General features: G+C 39.4%; 2 protein-coding genes across 3 annotated transcripts; both read right to left on the reverse strand.

Moving 5' to 3' along the window:
• Nucleotides 1–266: 266 nt before the first annotated feature.
• Nucleotides 267–19,840, reverse strand: hoxd3a (homeobox D3a). Of its 2 annotated transcripts, none has more exons than XM_010794501.1 (4): nt 19,439–19,840; nt 4,467–4,526; nt 2,359–2,917; nt 267–1,941 (listed from the first exon to the last, which is right to left on the reverse strand). In XM_010794501.1, the coding sequence occupies exons 3-4, from the start codon at nt 2,807–2,809 to the stop codon at nt 1,190–1,192; spliced, it is 1,203 nt and encodes a 400-aa protein (XP_010792803.1). In that variant the 5' UTR covers nt 2,810–2,917; nt 4,467–4,526; nt 19,439–19,840; the 3' UTR covers nt 267–1,189. The 2 variants fall into 2 exon arrangements, with proteins under 2 accessions (XP_010792803.1, XP_010792802.1); XM_010794500.1 differs by having other exon boundaries at nt 2,344–2,917.
• hoxd4a (homeobox D4a) lies at nt 10,161–13,797 on the reverse strand. The gene is made up of 2 exons (XM_010794498.1): nt 12,453–13,797; nt 10,161–12,021 (listed from the first exon to the last, which is right to left on the reverse strand). Exons 1-2 carry the CDS (start codon nt 12,925–12,927, stop codon nt 11,723–11,725), a joined length of 774 nt encoding a protein of 257 aa, XP_010792800.1. The 5' UTR covers nt 12,928–13,797; the 3' UTR covers nt 10,161–11,722.
• Nucleotides 19,841–21,275: the final 1,435 nt, after the last annotated feature.

The following is a 21,275-nucleotide window of genomic DNA, read 5'->3' on the forward strand; positions in this document are numbered from 1 at the left end:
CACTTTGCATTGGAGGCATAGAGCCGTCTGATGAGTTTTAGATATCCTGGTGTCTAATTATTGATCTGCTCTCCCTGTTTGGACTGTACAGTAGAGCAGTACAGTCAATACGCCTCCTCTGTTACCTGACAGTTCTACTGGGAGGAATTAAAATAATCAGAAACAAGTGGCGACCAATGCTGCTGGGATTTTTCTTTTTCAACAAAATGCAATCAATAATACAAGTTTGAGCACTTTATTTACAAAATTTTAAACACAATAAAATATAACATTTCAATATCATTAAGGTTTCATAAATGTATGGATATCCAACTGAATGGAATAACAATGTAAGACAAATAAAAAATAGTAATGACTACACAAAATGACATGCTGGTGTGTATAATATTCATATTCGATAGTCTACGTTTTGCTTTAGTTTTGACACAAGATTAACCATGGACATGTAGTGGCGTTTATACACTACCAGATGTCCCATTTATCCCAGATTTACAATTAGAAATGCTCTTTTTCAACAATACTGCGAGTCATAGCATTTTTCAAACCCTGTTTTACCAACACTTTTAAGTGCACTGATCTGTCCAATCTTACAAAAAACTCCACACTTATAAATACTCGCATATAAACGATAAATAATGTGCAATACAAAAGTAATTAAATAATAAATAGGCTATATGCTAGTACAAAAGATTATGCAAAATGATACAAAATAAATAAATAGGATGCTCGAGAGGAGAGTGATATCCTACAAAACAGACGAAATATTCCCTAAAAGTCCTTCTCTCTAAAGATGAGCTTCTACTTTCGTGATCTACAAGACTTACCTTCAAGTAACACCATGAAATATTCAGTCAAAAATTGCGCATTGCACTTTAGAAAAAAAAAGAAAAAGGAACAACTGACAACCTGCCTCTGCGCATCAGATTTTCAACAGAAAAGGACAAAGCTGTTATTATTTAAAAAATAATCACACAATAGCATTAATAGTAATATCAATAATACTGTAATAATACACACGACTCGCTTGGAGTGTAGTTATTAGACTAGTGAGGTAATAAAAAGAGCGGAACATAATTTTGGCACACGCACGCACGCACACACACACACACACACACACACACACACACACACACACACACACACACACACACACACACACACACACACACACACACACAGAAACCACATATTACAAATGCGTGAGTTTAGGCGCTTCCTGAATCCTTCCCTGAGATGCTTGGAGAGAGGTGAGGTCTGTGTATGTGGGATGGGGATCACAGGGTCCATGGTGGTGGTTTCCTGGGATCTGAGCGGCACAGCTGTAGTCCACACTGGTGGATGAGGGGTGGGGAAGATGGCCGAGGTTGAACATGGGGCCCGAGGCTGGCATGGAATCAACAAAATTCCCCCCCACGTAAACGGGGCTACCCTGCAAATTGGCGTTGGCAAAGCCGCCGTTACTCTGCATGGCGTGGTGCTCGTACTCGGAGCCCGGGTACCTCTTCTGTTGCGGGATGCAGCCACCCAGAGGTGCCGTGTACGCCGCCAAACCGTACATGTTTTGCTGTGGTTTGGCGAAGGACGGGGGCGAGGGCGCGTCATAGCTGAGGCTGTTCACGTTTTGGAGCTGACCAGAGTATCCAATGTGATTTGGGCCACTCATCGGTGGGCTCCTGTCCGGGGAGTGTCCCAGGGGAGAGTGTGCGAGCCCTTTAGACTTCTGATCCTTTTTGTATTTCATCCTCCTGTTTTGAAACCAGATCTTTATTTGACGCTCGGTGAGATTCAACAGATTCGCCATCTCCACTCTCCGTGGGCGACACAGGTAGCGGTTAAAGTGAAACTCCTTCTCCAGCTCCACAAGTTGTGCGCTAGTGTAAGCAGTTCTGACCCGCTTGGAGGCCGGTCCCGGTGGGCTCTTCTCATCACTCATCTCTCCAGCTGTAGAAAGCACAGCATCATGTTAGCCTCTTTACAGACATTTTATTATAATATCAACTGTAGCAGATCTTATTTATTATTACAATAAACAGGATTGTATTCCAGTATTTCATTTAACATTCTGGTTTTAGCTCATCTTATTCTATTTTACATGTTTATAGTTTACTTCTTACTCATGTACTTGCACATTTGTCCCTTGCATCATTCTCTTGCCCTATTTTATATATTCAGATTTAGTTTTTTTTGCACCATTTATATTGTTGTTTATCTTACATTCATGTTGGATTGCGTTGAAGGACCTGGGACATGCATTGTGCATATGACAATAAAACCTTTGAATCTTTGAAAAGGCCCAAACCCACCCTCACCCCCCATTCCCTTAATGTATAAACAAACACGCACCATCCTGATCTCTACCTGCGCCGGAGCAGCTGCTGCCCTTCTGCTTTGAGTTCTGCCGGGTCTCCTTCATCCAGGGGAAGATCTGCTTAGTGAGGGTCGGTGTGGCAGTGCTGGAAGCGCTGCTGGGTGGGGATTTCTTCTTCGGGGGTGCAGAGCTGTTGGGGCTGGGAGAGGATGCAGACAGTGGGGGTGCCTGCTGCTCCACGATGCTGGTGGCCTGGCTGCTGCTGCTGCTGCTGCTCTGGCTGCCGCTCTGCCGCATGCAGTCTGCGTTCAGGTCACTGTCTTTGAGGGTCGGGGGCCGGACAGCAGCGGTCTGGATGGGACACACCGAGGCCTGGTAGTCATTCTCAATGTTAGACGCAGGGTAGGACTGGTGGGCAGGGCCGTAGTTGTAGGAGTCTGGTTTGGGGAAGGTGTACCCTCCAAACAGTCCAGAGTTATCGTAGTATGTTGCTTTCTGCATTTTGGTGTGGATTCAAAGCCAAAAAGCCAATGCAACTTTATCCAATGGCATGGATGTTGTTGTTTATTCACGTGATTGGTGTTTCCCACCGTTGCTCCAGTCTGTGACCTACAAAGACAAATGTGTCAGAGTCATGGGGGCAAACATGAATAAGGCCTGCAGTCATTAGAGCTGCAACCGCCTTTACATTACTCCAATGACCGCTGAAATACATGGTTTACATTCACATTAAAGCAGGAGAATCACTCTGCTTATACCAATGCTAATGCTGCTATAGGCTAATAAAGAAACTGCCAACTGTCTCCCCAGTGTCTCTAACACTGTGGCACTCTGACTGATTTGTGGCACAAAACAGTTAAAGTTTAACTTGTGCTTAAAGGACCCTCTGGGAGGCTTTAGTGGTCCCTCAGAAATAAGCTGAATCAGCATTTGACACACATGCACACAATACCCTTTTCACTAATCACAACGCCTGACAAAGCCAGTCATGCATTGTTCCCTGCAGCAGAAATATAGCCCACCAGGGCCGCGCACATGCGTTTGGATCACATGTTTACGCACAGATACTAATCTCCTTCACTGTTTGTTATTAATGGCAAAGGAATGTAATTAATTTTAGATTTAAAATGTAGGTGATATCGGTGTGTAAGTAAGAAAGGGAGAGAGGGATGGAGGGAGGGATAAAGAGAGATAGATTGAAAGAAAGAGAGGTGGGTGATGGTGGGAGTTAAATATGATATTAGTCTTTACACAGTCCTGAAATCATGTATTTTGCATTCTGACTAGCTGTTTGGATTTAAAATCTATGTCCCATTCATGCAAAATGTACCTTCAATTTAAATTAAATAATAACAATTCAGAGGAAATTTGTCAAATACTCTGGATATTGTTGCAACCACATTTGTTTTCAGAATATCCTTTGAACTAGAAGCTGCAACACACATATCAAAGGGCCCTGTACTGTATGTTGGTGGCTTGAGGAGTGCAGCCTACGCCGTGCATAACAATTGCACCTGTCAGTGTGGACCGCGGACAAAATTTATGACCGCAAATGTTATGGTCGTAAACGGCCTCAGAGAGGAATGAAAAGCAAAACAGTCCTCAAGACTCGCTGCCCTCAGAAGTGTACAACTAAGCGTAGGAGGAAGGCAAGGGAAAGAATTTCATACTCGGCGACTTCTCCCATGCAGAGGCTCGCTTTATAAGCGAAGCCTCCAGTCTGCAGCCAAACACCGAGGAGAAACACTGGAGAGATTTGAGCGTTAAAAAAGGCTGGGAATTTTACGAATCGGTTGAAAAGCCAGAATCGTGGGACGAAATGGAAAAAATCTTACGGATTTTACGTTTTTTAATTAACATTTTTATTTTATTTATTAAAATGTAAACATAAACAATGTATTTTTTTGTTCTTAAAATAATGTTGGCTTTATTCATGCGGCGATGGAATTGGACATATTGGAATGGGACCCTGGCCTGCGCTAATACCTAATACTGGTCCAGGCGAAGTGAAAGTCATCCCTCATGTCTGTGTTGGTGATTTAAGCCTCCTGTGAAACACTGTGAGCGTTAATATGTAGCCTAATAGCAAATCACCCTTTCACCTTGTTAGCAGTTGTTCTGTGCTGTCCACTCCCTTCATTAAAGAAATGTTACTCACCGAAATCTGTGCAATTCTCTTGTATATCCCTCACGCATTCATCACTGCCCCCTCCTCGACCTGGAAGAGAAACAAAACATAGTTTCCTACATTAGATTTATTTTAAAACACATTCATTATTCGAGGAATACACCCAGTTTATACAAAAATAGATATTAACATCATGAAGCCCAATCTTCTTCACCACTGTAAGAATATACAATTAAAATAGTAATTGTATTTGTTATGAAATGAAAAACATTTTTTAATTCAAATAATTCCTTCATAATTATTGATTTGTATATGTGTTGGCCTGTTTAAATAGGCTAAATCTTAAAGCTGAATTGTCCCTGCAATAACCAACTATGGCACTTTTTTTCAAGAACCTGCTTGACAGAAAAAGGTCTTGCATGTGCACTTTTTGCACAAAGAGCCAGCCAAATATTTAGCAGTCATAAGCTTTTTTAGGTGACCTTTAGGTCATTTAGCATTTGGTCAAAGTTTAATGAACAACGAGCAGTTTGGCTTCAAGTAGCCTCAACTCTCAACTGAATTCAAAGCAGATTTTCAGAGGTGACTGAAACAGACGAGAAGATGTTTCACCGAAGGCAAGAAAGTATAAATTAAACATCAGGACATTTCAGAGAATAGTTTTTTGTCTGTGAGTTTGAAACCATCGCTGGTTCCCTGCTTGTAGGTTTTTTGAGGATTAATTGCTTTAAATATGATCATGGAGATTTAAGATTCATTCGTTGTGGATTATCTGTTAAACTGGTCGATAGTCTGCGCCTGAAGTGCTTTTGGAGCACACTGGGTACTAGTAGCAGACATGGTCCTCTTTTCACACAGCAGTGTGTTTCGCCTACGCGCTGTTACGGTAAGTTTGGTTCACACAATGGGCCGGAGTCAATGTGGAGTGTTATTATCCCAGCTTGTCTTTTCTCCTGCTAGCTCTTTGAAATGCTGGTCATATTCAAGTTAAACAGCACTTTAAGATTATTTTTGCTATTATTGGAAATGTTTCTTACATGCACGAAATAACTGCAGTTGATCAGTGAAATAATATTGTCTCCCTCGCAGTTGTTTGTAGAAAAATACGAATTGTGTTTTTCTTGGAGAAAGCTGCTCACAAAATGCTAGCACCAGTTGCAGCAGAAGGTTTTGATTCAAGACTGCTTTTTCCTGATTTTGGAAGAAATTAAGCAGCTTTTCTGAAAATAAGCATAATCACAAGTGTATGCAAAGGCGTAGGAACATAAATTAAGAACATAAATAAAACATACATTCATAGTAGAAACGTTAATAATCTGTTTTCAGTAGATAGGCTACATGGGTAATATTCAACTTAAATATATATTAATAACCCACTTTTATTTTCGCGATCAGGCCTGACTTTTATTGCCGAAGCCAAATATATAAAAAGAAAATTCGCATGAATTGCAATTAACCAAATACAAGTGACCCAAAAACGCATCGAAAATAGTAGGAAAATTAAGTATTTGCCTTGATCCTCGTCCACTATCCAGCCCGGTAATCATTCAAAACATCCGATATGAATTCATGTATAATATAACGTTGCAGGTTAACAAAGCCATATAGTTGAAACCACATAAATCACGGCAAACGCCAGTGTGACGATAAGACAACAAATTAATGTGATTTACGATCCAAGAGTCAAAAAGAAAAAGTTCCTCTCCTACTTCTTCCCTCCGAGACGGTTTTCATCCAAACGTGAAATCAGCTGAAAAGCAGCTCAATCTGTCGATAATATTTGAACGCACTTTCTCAAAAAATAAATAATGATATAGGCTTCATGGGGAGGTATAGCTGTGGACTACATATCCGTACGGTCGCCGGTGAGAGCGACATTAACAAGCATCACCTCCATGAGTGGAATAAATCAAATATATTTCCTTGCATTATATTAACCCGTGGTTAAAGGTTGCTTTCTGCCATGCGATTGCTTACCTGCGAATCAATTCATCATAAAACAACTTCCCTCTCAGTCTCAGTTGCTTTCCACGCAGTCTCTAGAATAAATCCTTCACCCTTTGTCTGTACACAATGCTGTCCTAAACCTGATCTTGCTGTTTTTCAGACATTTCCATATACCAATGGAGACAGTATTCCCGAAAGATTGGAAGGACTAGCATTCAACTACCAATAAAAAGCGAACAAGGTATCCTTATTCCAGAAGAAAAAATCCCTGGCAATCAATCACCCATTGAAATATACAGGAAATATTCAGAAACGATAGGCCTGTATACACATTTGGAGCTAACGTTAGGATTTTGGGGTGTTTCGGAAGCTTTGTGATGACAAATAAAGGCGCTGCCTTAAGATACAAGCATATTTGTTCACGTGATTGTTCTCTTCTACAACCGAGCCTTACCTCACCAATCCATTTTGATAAAGGGTGGCGTTTATTTCCTCATCTGAACTGTGTGAAAATGTTCCACTGCCTATTTCTTTTCATCTGCTGCTGAATTACAACTCGCCTGCACTTCAGTATTTAAACACAAGCATTATATCACAAGCTATTGTTAAGGTATTATAATAAAGATTTGTACATTTTGTGGTTTCCGCATATGAAGAGCATTGTGTTGGCTTAGGTTAAAGAAATGGTGTGCATTTTATGAGATTCAGCTGCTTTTACATTTTCACCCTTTTGCAGTTTTTTCCCCACATTTATCCTTGAAAACAATCACAATTACACGTTTAAACCTGGCCGTAAATGCACCACGTATTTTGGATACTATTTTTAAATAGTATCATTATACTTCCTATTGATATCCTATTTGGTCGCCCAATAATTGCATCGATGTGGGAGATGCATTTTCTAAAATGATTTATGAAATACACGACATCTGTTTGTTTTTTTCTCCTTCCAGCTGGGATTGCATTGTATTCAAATAAACCACAGTATAATCTTTTGTGTGTTGTGTCTGTCCTCACACACTGCTCAAACACAAACAGTGGGAGATCCATGTCTTCTCCTGCATTGTTTGCAATATTATCCCAATAAATAAATAAAATAAAAAGCCCGATTTGATAAGCAATAAATAAATATGTTGGTAAAAGAGCAGAAAGGACAGCAGCAGGAGGATTTGGAGCCGCAGAGCGTCGGCTGATCAGCGGTGTGTTATCTCTGCTGAGAAGAAGGACCAGAAGAACAAGAAGAGATGCAGGATCGGTAGCGTCGCAGCATATGTTCAGAGGGCAATAAAAGTGAAAGATTTACAGTTTTCGCCCGACCCCCAACAGCCTAAAACCCTTTCAGGAATTACTGCGAATGATTTACAAGGAGGCAGACCTGTCAGCCTGCCCAAACTTCCAAGACTTCTTAGAAATCACAATCAAAACAGCCCATACTACCCATAAAAATAATGAAGAAATACACCACAATTCTATAATAAGGACATATAAATTGTAAATAACCTATTATTTATCTTGTTGAGAACTATGACTATAAAGCAAGATGTATTATACTTAGCAATTTATGATTCTAATGTTTTTTTTTATATCTATTTAATTTCTTCTTTTTTTTAACTTAATTGTTAAAAATCAGAATTAGAGTCTTTATAAAGAGTCAGTGGGCCCTGTGGAGGGGCCACACTGAGCGGATGGGTCCGAAAGAGCATTTATTCAGAGCGATAAGCCATAAATACATGTCAGTGCCCTTTAGTTTTTACCATTTCTCCTATCAATCCTTCCCCAGAAAAGTGCGTAAACAGCACACATCCTACCATATATAATAAATGTGATAAAAAGAAGACATGCACACAGTGACTATACAGTTTACACAATCCTGCTCAGCGCACACATCAAAAGGTTGCAATTTATCAAAAATCACGACATTTGATATCGTCATTTACCAGCTCGGGCAACATGAAAAATGCTGAAATATTTACCTACCCAAGCATCCATCGGTTCGGATGTGTCGCTAAAGTGCGAGCCTATACGGTGGAGCCGGGTATCGGATATTATTTTTCTTGGGGGATCTCTTCAGTTTTCAAGTCTGATAGAGTCCTTGCGATTAATGACGACGCCGTGTTTCTAGGGGGACGTGCTGCATTAATTATTTAGACAATCACGTGGTCGAGGAAAAGAGAGCGGAGTGGTATAGTCTCTGGATTATATCTCTGAATGCAGACAGCGCACTTTAATATATTTTAGGGGGGTTGTCTGGCTCGGAGAGGCTTCTGCGAAAAAACTGCTGGAAATCAAATATGGCCGGATGGAGAGCAACGACGTTGTATTCCTGCACTGGGTGCAGTGTCATTGAAAATGGCACTGCCTTTGGCTCCCATTTATTGCTGCTCAGACATGTAGGTCAGTGTGGCTATACACACTGTACGGTGTAGTACTGCTCTGACCTGATAACTGCTGGGTAGGAACAGTGTTGTGATAGGTTTAATTCATATTAATAATAACTGGAGTTCAGCAAGTCGTGATTAATTATAAATGGCTTTAACATATAAAATAGATCAAAAGTTATCTTAAAGAACTATAATGTATAGTAGGTATAGGTTAGTTGTCCAATTGTTCCTATACCACCCCCTCCCCTCCCCCACTCCTCTCACCCCCCCTCCTCTCTCTCGCTCATCCTTTCTTCAGCATCTATGTGCAGATCATTTATGGCAGGATGGTGGATCGGTGGCATCACTTTGTCTCAGCTTCTCTCTGAATCTATATGACACACGCTTGCATTTTACACAACCATAAAGTGCACGCCATAGGCCCTCGCGCACTCAGCGGGATCAGACAGTGGTCACTGGGGATAGAAACATGCTGAGTGACTGTAGATTGTCTTTCCACATGTCCGTTTATGGCCACTATTGTTTGTATCAGCACTGATGCTGCAGTGGGGGGGTCGAGGGTCAATGCAAATGTGGGTCATATTCAATAAAGGGATAGCTCTTAAAGCACGAGGGGGTCTAATAACAAATATATAATGGTTGATAAAGTGTGTATGACTATGTTATAAACTGTTTCTGGTAATTGTGGCGTAATCTGATTTAGTAACAGGAGCATCGACTCGGAAAAAGTTTGTAACTGTCAGATTGAATGTACCAGGCTGTTTGGTAATAAAGACTCATGTAACTAACAACTGTTTTGCAATAAAGACTCGTGTTTTCTGAGACACCTAAACGCAGCTTTCATTGAATAAAAGCACCTCTAAAAGCTCCACTAGAGCTGATGAGGACTCGCTCCTCTTGATAAGAGCTTATGAGCGAACAATAAGACACAACATCTCGTTCTTAAACACGTTTCTTCAAAGATATTCTACAATATGGTAGACTCATAATGTATTTTTTGCTACTTAATTTCATGTCTTACATGAGAACAGTGTATTTGCCCATGCAGTGAACATTTGGTGCATTGTGGATGTTTTTTTAAAAGGGGGCTTCAGGTCCATATGGCTCCACACGCTTGTTCCCACTGAGAAACAACTCGTTTCCCATCAAAAGGGATCCCTTTTTTTTTTAAATGGTGCAAACCGAATGACAGGAAATAATTATTTTAAATCGAATATAAAATGTCCATGAGAAATAAGATACATTTAAATACCTCAGTGGGCACGGGGAAATACCCATTTTCTTCTCGAGTGGAGAAAATAAAAATAAAAAGAACGCAACAAAATGCTTCTGCAATCAATTAAATACATAATCAGTAGAAATCTTTATTTTTTCGAATATACTTCTCGCATTTCAATGCACAATACAAGGTAAAAAGCATGTACAAAAATAAAACCAAAAATATTGCATATTGACATGAGGAGACAAATGCACAAATCAGAAGCTTCTGGGGGATGATATATAAATAGGCCTACTGTCAAAACACGTGTAAAAACTATGGAATTTACGCCCTGAATATTTTTAACTCTTTTTTTAAATTTGGAAAAAAGCCTCCAAAGCAAAGCTCGGAGCGCCTGGGAGAGCTGCTCGTCCGGCGGGTCAGAGGTGTTGGGGTCAGTCCTGCGGCTGAAATGTGGCCCCTGGATGAACCTGCCTCTGCTGCTTTTGTCGACCTGCGGTTGAAATACCTTTTCAAGCCTCTCATCGGGAAGACTTCACAGAGAAAGACCTCTTCTTACTGGGATGAGCTTCTGGGCTTTTTTTGTCCGAAAGACAATGACGGTATCAAACAAGGAATATCTGTCTTTGAAAACGTGACGTGAAAGCCCCCCTCGGTCAGCTCTGTGTAAATGAAAAACTAGAAGATTCCCACATTAACTAAAGACTACAAACTCTGCGTAAAGCCATGCTAATAATTCACAAGAGTTCAAACATATTTTAGATCAATTGAAATTTAACGAATACTTTTAATTAAAATTGTATGTGTGCTATACGAAAATGTACACGTTTTTTTAAATAAATAATGACTTAAAAAATAATATCAAGAAGAAACGAACATTATATTCCTAAATATTCTGGATTTTATTATTTCCGATGAGAAACATCCAATATCAATTTGATGCCATGCAGGAACAAATGATCTTTTATAGTAGGACTCTCAAATGGTGCGAGAGCCTCTGAAAATGTACACTGTTTACAAAGATGTCAAGAGAGATTTATAAGGGCACTCAGAATAGTTTGCACACAGGAATGTCTTGCGTTTAGGAATAATATTTAGGCTAACAAAAATTCAACGTTTTATTTTACAAAATAAGTTAAAACAAATAAGAGTCACAAAGAAACGTGATCTGAGATTCAACGGGGTTTTTGCAACTTACGAAAGTAGGTTGTGTTTGGCGTGCTCTATGCAAATAATACCTCCTTCAAGTATATAGGCTATTTTTCTATATTGTGCGGTTAATGTGAGGTTTGAATAGGAACAAAATAGAAATAACCTTTGTGTGTGCGTGTAATTTCAACCAAAGGCTTCCCTGTTCTGAAATAAGAGATTTCGATCTGTAAAACCAGCGTGAATCCACGTGAGAAGATCTGGAAGACTTTGTTTAAATCCATGAAATCAGCCGAGATCCCTCATTAAATGTCCTCAGTTGGGTAACGTCCAAAAAAAAAAACGAAAGAAAGAAAAGTTTGTTTCGGTGTTTTTTGTGTCTCTTTGAGGAAATTAAAACAAGACAGAGCTTTTCAAACCTCTCACTTATAAAGACTGATTGATTTTCTGACTCTTGAGTCAACACTGCTGGGGTCTTTTTTGTTAAATAAAAAACATGTCTAAAAACATCATCAGTCCATGCAAAAGTCAGATGCAACCTCTGTCTTTTTTATGTACAGTTTGTGTCTAAAAAGGACTTTCATCCTTTCTTATAATGATGTGATATCAGTCTGGTTGTCCTTTTGGAGGTTTTGCAGATGGCTGGATGTTGGGGCAGATCTGCCCTTGGTGTTGGGTAGTTTGTGGTCTTTCTTCCATTTCATCCTCCTGTTTTGAAACCAAATTTTGATTTGCCTTTCGGAGAGACAAAGAGTGTGGGCAATCTCAATCCGTCGCCGCCTCGTCAGATACCTGTTAAAATGAAACTCCTTTTCTAGCTCCAAAACCTGCTGCCGGGTGTAAGCTGTCCTGGACCGTTTGGTATCGGGTCCTGTGTAATCCGGGTTCACTAGAAGAAATAAAAACAAACAAGAAAACAAGTCACCAAATGTGGCCAATGCAGCATGCTGCAATAAACAATACAACAGGAGGAGTTCCTCTCTACCCGAGGCGCTCAAACTTTAGGAACATTAACGAGGAATCGAGAGCAGGAAATAAACAGTGATTTTTAACTGAATTTAAACAGATTAGCTGCCGGTTTTAGCACCATTTACAGCCGGTCAATACGTGTTTTCAGTAGCTTTCAGGCGCTCACCTAGCGGCCTATTTCCTGAGCTATAAAAATTTATGACTTGTGTAATTGGCGAGGCCTTTCAAAGACTCCCATAAATATTACACTGAGTGATTTCTGAAGTACAGGTCTCAGTTGGTCCATAAGAGAAGAGGGAGAATAAGAAGGAGAAGGAGGAGAATAAGGAGAAGAAGAAGAAGAAGTCTTACCAGTATTTACGTGGACTTTCTTCATCCAGGGGTAAACTACTGCAGGCTGCTTGGACTGTATCCCATTTTGGCTCTTTGTGTTTTGCTCCTGTCCAACTGTCCGGGGTCCGGACACTTGCACCGGGGTCCCCTCCTCAGTCTGTGCGCTAAAAGTGCTGGGTCTACTGGATCTGTCCTGACCCCGTGGCAGCACAGTGGAGTCCTGCACAGTGGAGTCCTGCCCAGTGCTGCAGAAGGGCTGCTCCGGGTAGTTTGGCCGTGGGTAGATCCCTGGATGCTGAAAGACTGTGTCCTGCGCTGGACTGTAGAAGTCCGAGCCCTGCTCAGGTATATAGTTATTTTGTGAATATTCCTCGCAGGGAGGAAATTGGGGATCCACATACTTAGAGTTCACCATAAACGAACTCATGGCCATTAATTTCTGAAGGTAGAAAATACTAATTTTTCTCGAGTTGTCTTTTTTTCCTCCCTCCATAAAGCCCTCCTACTTGGTGTCAACTGAATAAAGTTAGCGAACCATGTGACCAGATCGGCCAATAGAGGTGATGCTGGTTCACGAACGGGTAAACATACAACTAAAAGCAATTGTATCTGACAACAAAATGATACCCAGGTGGAGGAAAACAAATATATATTATACTGAAATATCTGCTTGCACATTTGGATAATAAAATACGTGCTTGAAAAAAAAGAAGAAGAGAGAAACATAGTTCCAACGTTGCATCAATTTATACCTTTATAATTATATATTTTAAAGATACTGGACCCATGCATGAGGTGGTTTTATCAAAGTAGATGTAAAAATATATCAGTTTGTAAAGTGTAACTTGAAGGCATGGTGTTCAACAGAGAAACCAACAAAAGATACAAAAAGCCCCTCGGCATGAAAGCAGCGAATAATGACTGAGGACAATTGATGGACACTGTCTTTGTCAAGAAGGGGTCATCCAAAAGTTACACGAATCTCATCACTTCATCTGCTCCCATCCCTTTGAAAAAAACTCAGGAGCCTATTGGCCAGCAGCAGCAGCCTCTGGGAATCAATAATGTAGACACAGACCCTCAGGAGGAAGAAGCTGCAGCTGGAGTGTGCTGAGGCTTTCTTTAAGAACATCCATTTGGTGTTTTATTACAACACACTGAGCTATATAGAAATAATTCCTAATTAAATTTGTTTTCAGGTGAAAACGCGTCAGAATTCCTTGAAGCCTATAGAGTTTCACTTTGAGCCCGCGAGAGCTTCTTGTGAAGTATATCTGGTGTTGTCAGATGTACTCATTCATAAACCTATGACAGCAGGTCAGGCACCAAACGCCTGATAATAGGATGGCAACAAGTCATTGGATCGAAGTTTTTTCATCGACCATATACTCCCCTAGAATCGAATCTGTGATTGTGGTTTTATCACACAAATTCGGTTCTACAGGGTATATATAGACGACGGCAAGCAAGCGGCACTGCACACCTTTAGCGCACTTTAGCCTGTAAAGTACAATGTGGCTCAAAGAAACTATATATCTTAAACAGGCTTCCATTGGGTAAAAGGACAATATGAATAAGTCATATTTTTGCTTATAGTAATTTTAGAGTGTCTTATTCTACTTAGTCTTAATATGTAAAAATCTCAGTTTGACGCATCCTTTCTTCTCTGTTTGATTTCCTTTGAATGTATTTATCTAGAAAGTAGCTCAGTCAAAAGCCATGTCAGTGGTTGCCTCTTAAAAAAAAGAAAATGTAACTGAAAAATATGTAGGATTACAGGCTACTTTTACCAATAAATATTGTCAATTTAAGGCAGCAAATGACAAGCAAAAGACACTGAACTAAAAAAGATCTGGCAGTATCTCAGGTCAAACCAGGTTTCATGCAGTCGGTCTTTCCCCCTCTATTATAGTCCAAGTTCATTATCAGAAAAAAAAAAGATTCTTCAAAATTATAAAAATATCTTTATACTTTAATGAGCTGTAACCTTTCAAAACCTCATACTGGTGAAATAACGCACTAAAGCTGTAAACTCATCACCAGATAAGCGTTGGATGCTCACTGCCTTATATAGGGCAGCTTATCATCACTGCTCCAAAAGATGAAGCTAGAGGCCACGGAGGTCAAACTAAATCATTTACAAAGTTATCAAAAAGTTCAATTATTTCTGTCCTGGTGACAGCTCAAAGGGTGCAAAAGTTTACCAATTCCCCGCCAGCCATTAACCAAACCGCCATGGCGGCTGCTGCTTCAGAGACATCCTTACAAAGGAATTGAAGCTGGGAATAGAGAAGAGAGGCTTGTTACTTTAACAAAATCACCAAAATCAAGTAAATATTATTGTCCAAACATAGAAATGTAATATTATATTATAATACTATGATGAGCCTATATCTAGCTGAGAGTTTTTAACAAAAACAGTCCAACATTTGGATGGCACCGGTATTACGCGTTGAATTGGTCCGATTTAAAACAAAAATATATATATTGTTAAACATGCGTTTGAAAGCAAATTTGGCCAAATGCTTCTCTGGGTTAATGTGTCAGATCTGAAAAAGCTTGTAATAAAGATTGAGCCAGATATTTAGCCGTATGTTTTACCTTTAGTAAGAAGATGTAAGATTGTAATTTAGCTACTGTTCACTGGATGATACTTTAGGTTTAGTTTTATGCTACGTTTGTAGCATAAAACTAAACCTTTGCTAAACTTAAAATGTCAGTTTATGTTTAGTCTACAAGTTGAACTATGCAGGCCTTCTAAATGTAAGAATATAATAGAATCAGCTTAATGAATTTACGTTTATGTCTATATGGTTTACATGTTTCCTATTATTAAAATATATAATAGAAGCTTTAATTTTTTCTTTCCACATGTACATTTAAATGTCAACAAGAACATTAAATATTCGTTTCCACCAAGGGATAAATCATCAAATCTGAATAAAATTCGTTCCTGCACTTCACATTTCAATACGAGTGAGACAGCCTGACCTGTCTTTCACCTTCCCCTGCTAGCCCTTCAGACGGGTCAAAGCCGAGGAGCACAACAACAGAAAGATAAAGTCAGCTATTCACGGGAGCTTGTGTTAAAAGCAGGGCTAACTACTTCAGCTCGTGTCATTTTATCAGTAAAATTACAAGCTTTTATATTTAAAGAAACTCAAATTGTGAGTTTAAGAGCCACAGAAAAAAGACGAGGCCATATTTGATCTTATTTACGGGCAATAAGGGAGCGTTTTGTACTGATAATAATATAAAATAAAGCTTAAATTCACTGTTAACTTTGTATTTTGTATTATTTAACTATTTGTAAGTAGCATGTAATTCATCAAGATATGACGGCCTTATGAATAAATAGCCTACATTAGGCCTATAGTGAATAAAACAGCAGCCACATAATGTGCAAACGAGAATACAGATTGGGTAAACTCAATGCTGTTTTAGTTAATACATTTTAGTGGTTAAAGCTAATAATACTAGAACGAATTGTGAATTATTAACTATACAAAAAAGGCATTTACATGTATCATTGAGTTATGCCTTTCACACATTACGCGTAATTCTTCAGGGATTTACAAAAACTCTGCAGACAACAGGTTGATTTCTCCGCCTCCAAGCAAATAAGAACACCCAATGCTAACAAGCAGCTACATCATGTAGCAGAGAATCAGACCAACAACATAAGGAACACCATCAGAAAAAGCATCGATTGATTCTTAAGAGGTTTAAACCCAAAACCCAGCTCAGTAATTGGATTAAACACGATTTCCTGCAGCCTCATCCAACTATCTCTGCTCATCTTCAGCGCGCACTGTTGCGGCTTTTAGAGGCAGGAAACAGTGCAGCCCGAGCACTGTGCGTGTGACATCACTGCACGCCCATACCACGAGCATAATGATAAAACACAGCTTACCACAGAGACCGCCACCCAAGCCACAACGAGAAGCAAACGCATCCATGCTGGAGGAAAAGCCAGCTCATGGCACAAGCTCCCTGCCAATTCCAGCTATTCCAACCCATCTGGACGCTCTTAATACACAATGAGAATTATATTTTGGCTTGTCAAGTCCCGGGCCATAAAACAAACTTTAATGGCATCACGTGTTTCCTCACAGCCACTCACAACACCGCGCAGGCTCATAAATAATCCTCAAAGTTGCACTTACTCAATAACGGCGATTACACTGATGTGCACTGAGGAAAAGTCGTAGAAAGGGAGGAAGCTGGAAGGATAACTGCCATGATAGACATGGGAACAGAGGAGCAGTGGGATAAAAACATTAAAAAGTCAAACTCTTTTTAAATAAATTGGCTTTGTTGTTATTTAAAGGCATACTACTTAAGCAATGATTGAAAAGTATAAGCAAAGTTTTATAACTGGGCCTCTGACCATTGATATAATAATCTTATGGTGATCCCCAGTTATTTTATTCAATAAAGTATACCTCTCCTTATAGGACAGAGCTGATTACACCATTTGTCTGAAGCCTGTTGACCTCCAAAGTGTTGACAAAACAGCAAACATGCATCAATGATTTGTCCTCAAATACATTTTTCTCTCCAGTGAACCTGACACAATAAGACTGATGTCATTCCTTCTTCCGGACCAATCCCAGAGTGCAGAGCAGCTTCGCTCCTCCTCCTCCTCCCCTTCCTGTCAAAGATCAGAGGAGCTGATGATGCTGAGGTTTGGATGGCTGCCACTGTGGGCAGGTATGATAAATGGAGGGGCATCAAATCAGAGGCCTGTCACTTTTTACATGCATGTCCTCATAAAAAGTTATTTCCCTTGAGATAATTTGAACGTAAAACCTCAGTATGACCTCCTGTGTGTTTTAGTGGAGGCTGCACTCACATGTTTCCTGTTGTTAGTTGGTTCGGTGTTTCCTGTGGTTTAATGACTTACATGCAGTGTAATGCTATGAATTAAGTCCTTTGTTAAAGATAATTTCCTTCAACATCTTCATCATCATGAGGAAGATGTCATGCACAACTCACTATGATCTGTGGGAAGGTTGCTGTCCATAAAGTTGGCTTTAAAAGCATCCACTTTACTCTCTAATACATGAATACCAATATACAACTGTTTGCCTTTTTCTGCAATGCACCCTTTGGATTTGTAGAGCTCTGATGATAACAAAACAAATCCAACACAAACCAATTCAGCATCAGAACAGCTCATCTCATATATGTAAACAAACATATATTTCCATGGCTAAAAATAGAGACTATGTTAACACAAACCACTTTCAAAAGTGAACCAGATCACATGACCACGTCTCTCAGCCAATCAGCGTGCTCTTGCTCCTGCTAGTAAAGGACTGCTGAAGGGTGCAGGGAGGCTGACCGTTGGGCAACAGCGCCTTCTGCTGGCATTTTAACGACCTCCCTCCTTTTCCACTGCAAAAAATGTCCATCTCTGCTAACAAGTAATTTCACTTCATAATTTGTTTGATAAGGATAGAACGATAAAGATGAGCAATAGGAAATGTCACTTCAAATGCAAATGAGTATGTTCACTGTTCAAACATCATTTTAATTAGGTGAAGGTCTCTTTAAGTATGTGGGCTGATGAAACCTGATTTAATAATTAATTATCATAGTTATCTAAAAGAAAATTGCATTTGAAGTTTGAAAAATTATCCCATCCTTTTGCAAAATGTGTTCTTTTTTAATGTATATGTAGATATGTAAACTTAATCTAAAATAACACAGTGCCATGGGAATATTGGCATGCTTTTTTGATGTTATAAATAATCCTTAAGCAGATACAACTAAATAAACGTGGTTGCTCGTGATGATGGTGATATCATAGACACATTAAGTTATTCTTACTTTTTTTAGTAGGTAGTAGTAAATAACGAAAATAATGAAATACTTCAAATAAGAGCTATTGTATCTTTTAGGTTTCCTATAAATTGATAAGAAGAGATATTTGTTTACAAAGATCTCACTTTGTCACATAATATTGTAAAAGAGTCTAACAATGGACTTGGTTGAGTCTTTGGGGGGCTTTAATAAGCTACATCCATTCATGAAAGTTAATATCTGCGTTTAAATGTTTTTTTTTTCTGGGCCTGCGGTCAGATATTGTCCTAAATAATTACATAAAGCAAACACAGAAATGATGTAAACTGTACACATTGTCGAATTAGAAATACACAGAGTGAACCCTGTCCAGTTTCCTCAGGCTTCTACTTGTGCCTCTGTCCCAGGGTCCATTTTGCCGCATTGCAGTAAGGCTGTAAATACTTTCGCAGCTGCCTGTCAGGCCACAGTGAAATACTGTCTTTGTTCAGTTGGCCCCATCTCCAGGCAGCTGAAAACGGCTAGTAAAACCCAACTTCTACTGCCTTGCATATGTGGAATATAGCAAAGCACATTTGTTTTGTGTGCAGTAGTTTAACAAATAAACAGCGTGTTAAAGTATACTTGGGTTCATCAGATAAATGCAGATGTGTCTGGTAGCTACAGAAAATCAAACTGATATAACTTTAGATTCAAAAGCTTAGTAAAATAAAAAGACTTGGTGTGCTATTAACTGCTTCACACTGAAAACGAAATGGAAATGGAGAATGTTTGGTTCAACACATGACGCAGTTTTCTAATTCATTGGGGAATCACTGCACTTGGTGTGCTTCAAATGAAACTGCTCAACACCACCCCGATTTACTTAAACAAATAGCTATTCTCTGCAGAATGTTTTTAACTAGAAGGAGCCACAATCAAAACATTTCCAAGAATAATGTTCCATTAGATTACTTAAAATATGAATCTCTAATTCGTGTAGAATAATAGCAATAAAGGCACATTTTTTAATGAACATTACCCACATTTTCTTCGTTAAGAGTATACAACTATTTACTTGCCACATGGGAAACCACCAAATTACCTGAGAGTCATTACCCTGCTTCTAATTTACATGACTAATACAAACAGGAAGCTGTCAAACACATGCAGACACCCGGGCGGTATTAAAGCTCATTATCACACAGAAAGCTTACCTATAGAAGGGATGTAATCCATGTTTACTCTTGGAGGTTTACCTTTGCACTGCATTTTGATAAAGCAGTGAAGAGCCAGTGCTGCTGTGTGTATGAGGAGGTTAGACGAGTAGAAAGTTGAAACCCTCCTTTTGTCATCCAGGAGAATGACCTGCGCAGTGCTTCAGATAAGTGCTGATCAGACGTTTATGAAACGAATGCAATTTTTGAGAAAGCAGACTGTGGCGTATCGGTTTGAACGACATAGACGCAGAATGCAGTGGGAAAAAACCGCCTGGGAAATCAGGAAAAGAGCCATGAAGACGTTTGCCTCTCACACATGACCAGTGGCATCCAATGACAGGCGATGGAGGCACATAAAAAGGTCTATTACCAAGTTGTAAATTGTCCTCTCACAAAAAGGAATTTCGACTGCTGCAGCTCTCTCCATCTTTGCGCATAATAACAGAAGCCCCTCCACGTCCTCTTGAGACAAACAAGAGGGGTGTTCCCCCTTTTTTTGTTTTTATTACTCAACCGTAAAAAGTTGCAGTTTAAAGGGCAAAAGGGCAGTTTAGCTCCATCATAATGTGAATTCGTTACAACAACAAAAACGTTAAACCATTAATATGTAAAATGTATCCTTTCTCCGAAGATATAGCAAAAAAACATTATGACGCAACATTTTATTTTTGTTTAACTTTAAATAAGAAACACAATTATTTTTGCAAGGTTTTTGCGTAAAATGGAAGCTTTTGTGCATCAACAAATGGATGTTTTTCTTTCTTTTTAAGCGGCCTGTGCACAATTTGTTAACATTTGATGTGATAAACCATATATTAGGCCCAATTTTAACTAATGCTGATAAGTTAATAAACATAATAGAATATATCCTCAAATAATCTTTATATGACTTTGTGACACTGGCCTAATTTGATATTTAATCGCACATTGTTCTAGACGACAAAATGTGTTTTGAATTGAGTGTCTGCACATCGTCCACATTTACGCGCTCTAACAGGCCTGATGTTATTCATAAATATGGAGTAAAAAAAAAAAAAAGGAGGAATAAATTATTACAAATGACCAATTCTTACGCTTTTGACCTCCAAGATTTAAAAAGCTAAAATTAACAAACTACTGTCACGTCCATGTGTATGATTCTGCAGCTAAAACAAAGAAGGAATTTATTTCATTTCATGCTGGCTCATCTGGCCAGAGTCAGCACTGTGCGATTTATAGTCAGGCTATGGCCCAGTCTCTGGTTTCCTGTGTGTGTGTGTGTGTGTGTGTGTGTGTGTGTGTGTGTGTGTGTGTGTGTGTGTGTGTGATGTGGAAGATCAGGGTCATTCTAATAGAGGAAATACAAAATATTGGATTATGCTCGCTTTAGTCTCGGTGCAGTGAGGACTATTTGTCTGTTGGTTGTTGTTAGCTACATGATGTTGCCATGTTTTATCTGAGGTCACTAATTGTAAGCGAGTGATTATGTCGCACTGGATGAATGGTATTAGCGTAAGTGTGTAATACGGTGGTGGACCATTGCACACTACATTAATGATGGAGAGTCAAAGACTAATCTTGCAAACTAGCATTAGCCACATTGCCATTTCCTCTCACAAATGGTGTCTGCTACAGGCCCGTACAAATATAAAGATGGTTAAAAGCAGCACAAATGAAAGAAAGAAACCCCACTACAACACTGACCCAAAGTTATTTGATATTGGGAATGACAAAAAGAGAAAGACAATGGGTCGCTGTTGGTAAACTACACACACAGTTGAAACATTGTTACACACCAGGACTAATAAAGATGTTGCAGCAAACAGCACCTCTCAGTCTGCTGGGGGTTTCCTTC

This window comes from Notothenia coriiceps, unplaced genomic scaffold (assembly GCF_000735185.1).
Source record: "Notothenia coriiceps isolate Sejong01 unplaced genomic scaffold, NC01 NC01_scaffold00037246, whole genome shotgun sequence".
In the NCBI taxonomy this organism is placed as follows: Eukaryota; Metazoa; Chordata; class Actinopteri; order Perciformes; family Nototheniidae; genus Notothenia; species Notothenia coriiceps.

Bases quoted from the DNA above. Each gene is read 5' to 3' on its own strand.
- hoxd4a (XM_010794498.1), bottom strand. From the start codon at position 12,927: ATGGAGGGAGGAAAAAAAGACAACTCGAGAAAAATTAGTATTTTCTAC. The intron at 12,022-12,452 runs GTAAGACTTCTT...TATTTCTTCTAG, and splicing joins GAAAGTCCACGTAAATACTG to TGAACCCGGATTACACAGGA.
- hoxd3a (XM_010794500.1), bottom strand. From the start codon at position 2,809: ATGCAGAAAGCAACATACTACGATAACTCTGGACTGTTTGGAGGGTAC. The intron at 1,942-2,343 runs GTGCGTGTTTGT...TGCTTTCTACAG, and splicing joins CGCAGGTAGAGATCAGGATG to CTGGAGAGATGAGTGATGAG.